Source organism: Oncorhynchus nerka, linkage group LG8 (assembly GCF_034236695.1).
Source record: "Oncorhynchus nerka isolate Pitt River linkage group LG8, Oner_Uvic_2.0, whole genome shotgun sequence".
NCBI classification, from domain to species: Eukaryota; Metazoa; Chordata; class Actinopteri; order Salmoniformes; family Salmonidae; genus Oncorhynchus; species Oncorhynchus nerka.
The window spans coordinates 31,465,208-31,470,207 of record NC_088403.1 but is presented as its reverse complement, the minus strand read 5'-3'; the positions used below and the strand labels follow the sequence as shown (position 1 = coordinate 31,470,207).

Below are 5,000 nucleotides of genomic sequence, written 5' to 3'. Positions count from 1 at the left end.
TCTCTCCCTCTCTCCACTCTCTCTCTCTCTCTCCACTCTCTCTCTCTCTCTCTCTCTCTCTCTCTCTCTCTCTCTCTCACTCCCTTTCTCTCTCTCTCCCTCCCTCCGCTCCCTTTCTATCTCTCTCCCTCTCTCCACTCTCTCCACTCTCTCTCCACTCTCTCTCTCTCCCTCTCTCCACTCAACAAACAACCATCACACAGGCAGGCAAGGACAGTTAGCTCGAAGGGAATCAAACAGGAGTAATAGAATAATTGGTCTGTTGCACAATGGGCCTAGCTGACCAGAGTAAACAATGGCTGTGGCCTGGACTGAACCCTCATCTATTCACACAACAAAGAGCAAGAGGGAGGAAGAAAGCATAATCTGAGTAAAGCTGGAGATTATTGACGGGAGAAGATGTCTGTTACAGGCACACAAAGATTCAAAGGTCTGTTCTAACTGGCTGAGACCACAGCGGAGAGGCGGGAAAGAAAGGCTTAGGTTGGGGGGGTGTGAGGGGTGTACACAGACACACACACACCACACATACATACACACACTTATAGGAATAGACACACATTATCTTCTCAGGCGTAGACACACCTGTTTGTTCATGTGTAAACACCTCATTGTTTCTGGGTTTTTTTTTCGCATTCTTGCACACACATTTGTTCTTGAGCTTATCTTGTCCACGGGTGCACACACACACACACGCACACACACACACGCACACACACACACACGCACACACACACACGCACACACGCACACACACGCACACACACAGACACACACACGCACACACACACACACGCACACACACGCACACACACGCACACACACAGACACACACACACACGCACACACACATACACGCACACACACGCACACACACGCACACACACACACGCACACACACAGACACACACACACAGACACATAGACACACAAAAACACGTCTTTGACACACAAACGCAGACACACACTCTTAACGTACACACACACACACACACACATGCACACACACACACACACACACACACATAGAACGCCCACAGATCCTTCTAGTGATGGAGTAAGACTCACATGAAGGGATTAGGGTAGAGAGGGTAAGAAGAAAGAGAGCGGGTTCAAACGAACACAGCTCAGGGTTCAGAGACAGACAGGGGGAGACGGAGACACTCCTTACAAATCTCTTACTAACCTCCCCCCCCCCTCCATGCACAACCTCCTAGTGCCTGGCTAGTGGCTGACATTTAAATTCCTTCGTCTCAACTAAGATAGGATGTTCCCCCTCTCACTCATTGTGTTGTGTGTGTCTGTCTCCCCCTCCTACTCCCCCCTCTGGTCACCCCGGGGGCTCCGCGCTGTCACTTCCTGTTTGATGACATGCGTGTCGTTTTGGCGATGGGGGTATGCTCTGGGCGTTCTCTGTAGTGTGTGTGTGTCTTGGTTCTGTGTGTGTGTAAAGTGACTTGTCACTCTGTTCGCTGGCCCATTGAGCAGGCCTGAGTGATGGGAGCTGGCCCTGTAATGGAACTCAATTCACACTGCAAATATAGCTATGCTGAACCTCTGGTCTCAACACGCTAACACACACACACACACACACACACACACACACACACACACACACACACTCCCCGCAGTCCACTGGCCTCCCTGGCGGGTCAGAGCTGGTGGGGAGGGGGTGTGGAGGGAGGAGAGGAGGGTGTGTTCATGCTTGGGTTCACCCACCTCCAGGAGTCATGGTGGGGGTAATTGAACAGAAATGACCAGCGAGACCTTTATTTCATCAGCCAGTCCTGACCTACTGTACTGTGTCTCAGTGTTCAGTGCAACCAGTCTCAGAGCACAGCCTTAACAGAGGACTAGTAGAACGACACTCAGAGAGGGTTTTGTGGGTGAGCATCCCTGTGTGCTAGCGTGCGTGTCAGATATTTGAAAAACACAGAGACGTATTAATATATTAATTTGAGATTCTCAAGAAAAACAAGTGCTTAGCGTGTGTGTGTGTGTGTGTGTGTGTGTGTGTGTGTGTGTGTGTGTGTGTGTGTGAGACTGTTGTTTTCCTCAAGAAGAGGATTGAAACGTCTTTATTAGAGATAGCAGGAGGAGTGTGTCTAATGGGAAGCAGTGGCTGATGGGTAGTGAGAGCTGCCATGGCCATTTGCATAAACCAGTCTTTGTTTCCCTTCCGTGGCCGGCGGCCAACCACCAACAGAAGGACGGAAGTTCCTCTCACAACATAGTGGGCCTCTCCCAAACCCAAACCCTCCCTTTACACAGAAATACCATTTTTAAAAACAGCCCGTTTTGACTAATAAACAGCTATTCTCTCCCTCGTCTTAAAGACCATTAGGAACAAATGTATTTGGTGAGAATTCTTGTGAAGAAACATGAAGGGAATGAGAGAGCGTTGTTGTGGAGAGCAGAAATAGCTGGAGGAGGAAGAGGGCTGATGAATATTGTAGCTCATTCCTTTCCAAGTTTATTATGGTGTGTCTGTTGCTGTGGAAATATTTGCTTGAGAGTATTAAATACTTTGTCTGATGATCAGGCTGTGTAAATATCCAAGAGCACTGTGACTACTACTATTCCCTCAGTAGATATTACTGGCAGCCGTTGACTTGCTCCTTCTAAGCAGAAACCAGCCTGTCTTCATGCCAGTCTGTGAGTTAGTGTGTGGAAGAGTGAGTCTTCATTACATTTCCATTGTGATGTTTACTGTTCATTTTGTATTGTTTATTTCACTTTTGTTTTATATATTTCACTTGCTTTGGCAATGTAAACATGTGTTTTTCCCATGCCAATAAAGAGAGAGAGAGAGAGAGAGAGAGAGAGAGAGAGAGAGAGAGAGAGAGAGAGAGGAGAAAGAGAGAGAGGAGAGAGAGAGAGAGAGAGAGAGAGAGAGAGGAGAGAGAGAGGAGAGAGAGAAAGAGAGAGAGAGAGGGGAGATAGAGGAGAGAGAGAGAGGAGGGAGAGGAGAGAGAGAGAGAGAGAGGAGGGAGAGGAGAGAGAGAGAGAGAGAGAGAGAGAGAGAAAGGAGGGAGAGGAGGGAGAGAGAGAGGGAGAGGAGAGAGAGAGAGGAGAGAGAGAGAGAGAGAGAGAGAGAGAGGAGAGAGAGAGAGAAGAGAGCGACAGAGAGAGAGAGAGAGAGGAGGAAGAGGAGGGAGAGAGAGAGGGAGGAGAGAGAGAGAGAGAGAGAGAGAGAGAGAAGAGAGAGAGAGAGAGAGAGAGAGAAGAGAGCGACAGAGAGAGAAGAGAGAGCTGTTGAATGTCAGCAGAACTGATGCTCTTTAAGATCCAGCACGCTGATGTGCGTGTGTGTGTGTGTGTGTGTGTGTGCCTCTGTGTGGCGAGAGAGAGAGAGAGAGAGAGAGAGAGAGAGAGAGAGAGAGAGAGACTCTGTGCTTTTGATGGGGAGAGTCAGTGGATGGAGAAAAAGATGTGGAAAGTTGGGAATGTGTTTGCCAGACGGGACAAAACTAACCTCTGTGCTGCTGGTGGCAACACACCCGCAGGCATGCAGGCACACACCAACAGCACAGAGCTTAGTTCTGTCCCGTCTGGCAAACACATTCCCAACTTTCTCTCTCTCTCTCTCTCTCTCTCTCTCTCTCTCTCTCTCAGCGTGACCCAGTAGGATTCTGAGTGTTTCCTTCCCACGATGCACCTGAAGGGGACATCTCTCACTCAGAGATCGAGGCTGTTAGTGTGTTCCCACGGGGCCGTGTGGTAAGGGAAGTGACAGCGTCCCTCTCTCTCTCTGTCACACAAACAGGCCATCAGCCTCACTAATGGCCAACCTGTTTTTTTTAGCTGGCATCTTCTTTTTGTTTGTGTGCTCTGAGTATTCATTTATTCATGTGTCCCTTTCTTGTTTTCTTGTTTTCCCCCCCTCCCTGACCCTCCCTTCTCGCTCTATAGCAGCTGTATGCAGCTCAGCTGGCAGCGATGCAGGTGTCCCCAGGGGCCAAACACAGCAGTATGCCCCAGACCAACCTGAACACCCACTCTCCCACCAACACTCACCAAGAGAAGAGCCGCAGCACCCCGCCGCCCAAACCCAAGGTACGTACCTCTGAGTGTGTGCGTGTGAGTGTTCTGGAGTTTCTTTCCCCGGGTGTATTCATTCCCGCATGTGTGTGTGTTCTTGCTTGGTCGAGGCTCTTTTTTTGCATCCAGTACCTTTTGCATCAAAAGCTGTAGGCTGTCAACCACTCACCTGCTGGTACTAATCGTTCTCCTGATGAAACTTGCCAGACAACTTCTCTGAAGTCCGAACCACTTACCCAAACGTTGCTGGAGACAACTTCTCTGGCCCGCTCTCAGCTCTGTAGTGGAGGTATGAGCGAGGCAGTCAGCCGTGTGGCTGTTGGCATGTGTGAGTGTGTGAACCATCACTCCCTGACCATAGGGCTATGGTTGTCTGTGGGTGGTCTGTGTCCATCCAAGCAGAGTCTTACCTCCATGAATATCTGTGTTGAAGATGCAGTGAAAGCCCCTCAGCAGACCCGCAGGGGCCCCTCAGCAGACCCCAGGGCCCCACAGTGGAGCGGTCCTTCCTTTCCTCTTTCTCTCCTTTTCGCTCTCCTTGTCCATCTCTCCTTCCCCCCCTACTCCCTGATGAGTTGTAATCTCAGACAGAGAGAGGCAGCATGGCCATGGTATTGATTAAGATCCTTGGTTGACCCCAGCTCTCGTGACCCCGCGATAGTGTCTATCGATTCCCCGCTGACACTGTCCTCCCTCCCGGCACACACACTGACACACACGTACACACACACACACCAACACACTGCCCCCCAACCTTGCCCCCCCTGACCCCCTCACCTGCCCCCCTGTCTAACGCAGGCAGGCGTCCCTGGGTCTGACTCTGACACACGCCTCTCATTACCATATATATGGAGTGGCCAGGGAGGGGAGGCGACTATGGTCCTAGCAGGGGGGAAGGGCAGCCGTAATGGCCCGACAGACAGCAGGACAGGGGAGTGGACACGCACTGCCCCCACCAG

The 5,000-nt window shown here is 50.7% G+C and overlaps 1 protein-coding gene across 12 annotated transcripts in view; it reads left to right on the top strand.

The window, feature by feature from the left end:
• Positions 1-5,000, top strand: part of LOC115133820 (transcription factor SOX-5-like) — a 212,015-nt gene that overhangs the window by 184,457 nt on the left and 22,558 nt on the right. For all 12 annotated transcript variants that reach the window (XM_065021686.1, XM_065021694.1, XM_065021688.1 and 9 more), the window contains one exon: positions 3,913-4,056. In XM_065021686.1, coding sequence (XP_064877758.1) covers positions 3,913-4,056 — 144 coding nt within the window. The remainder of the gene's footprint in view (positions 1-3,912; positions 4,057-5,000) is intronic.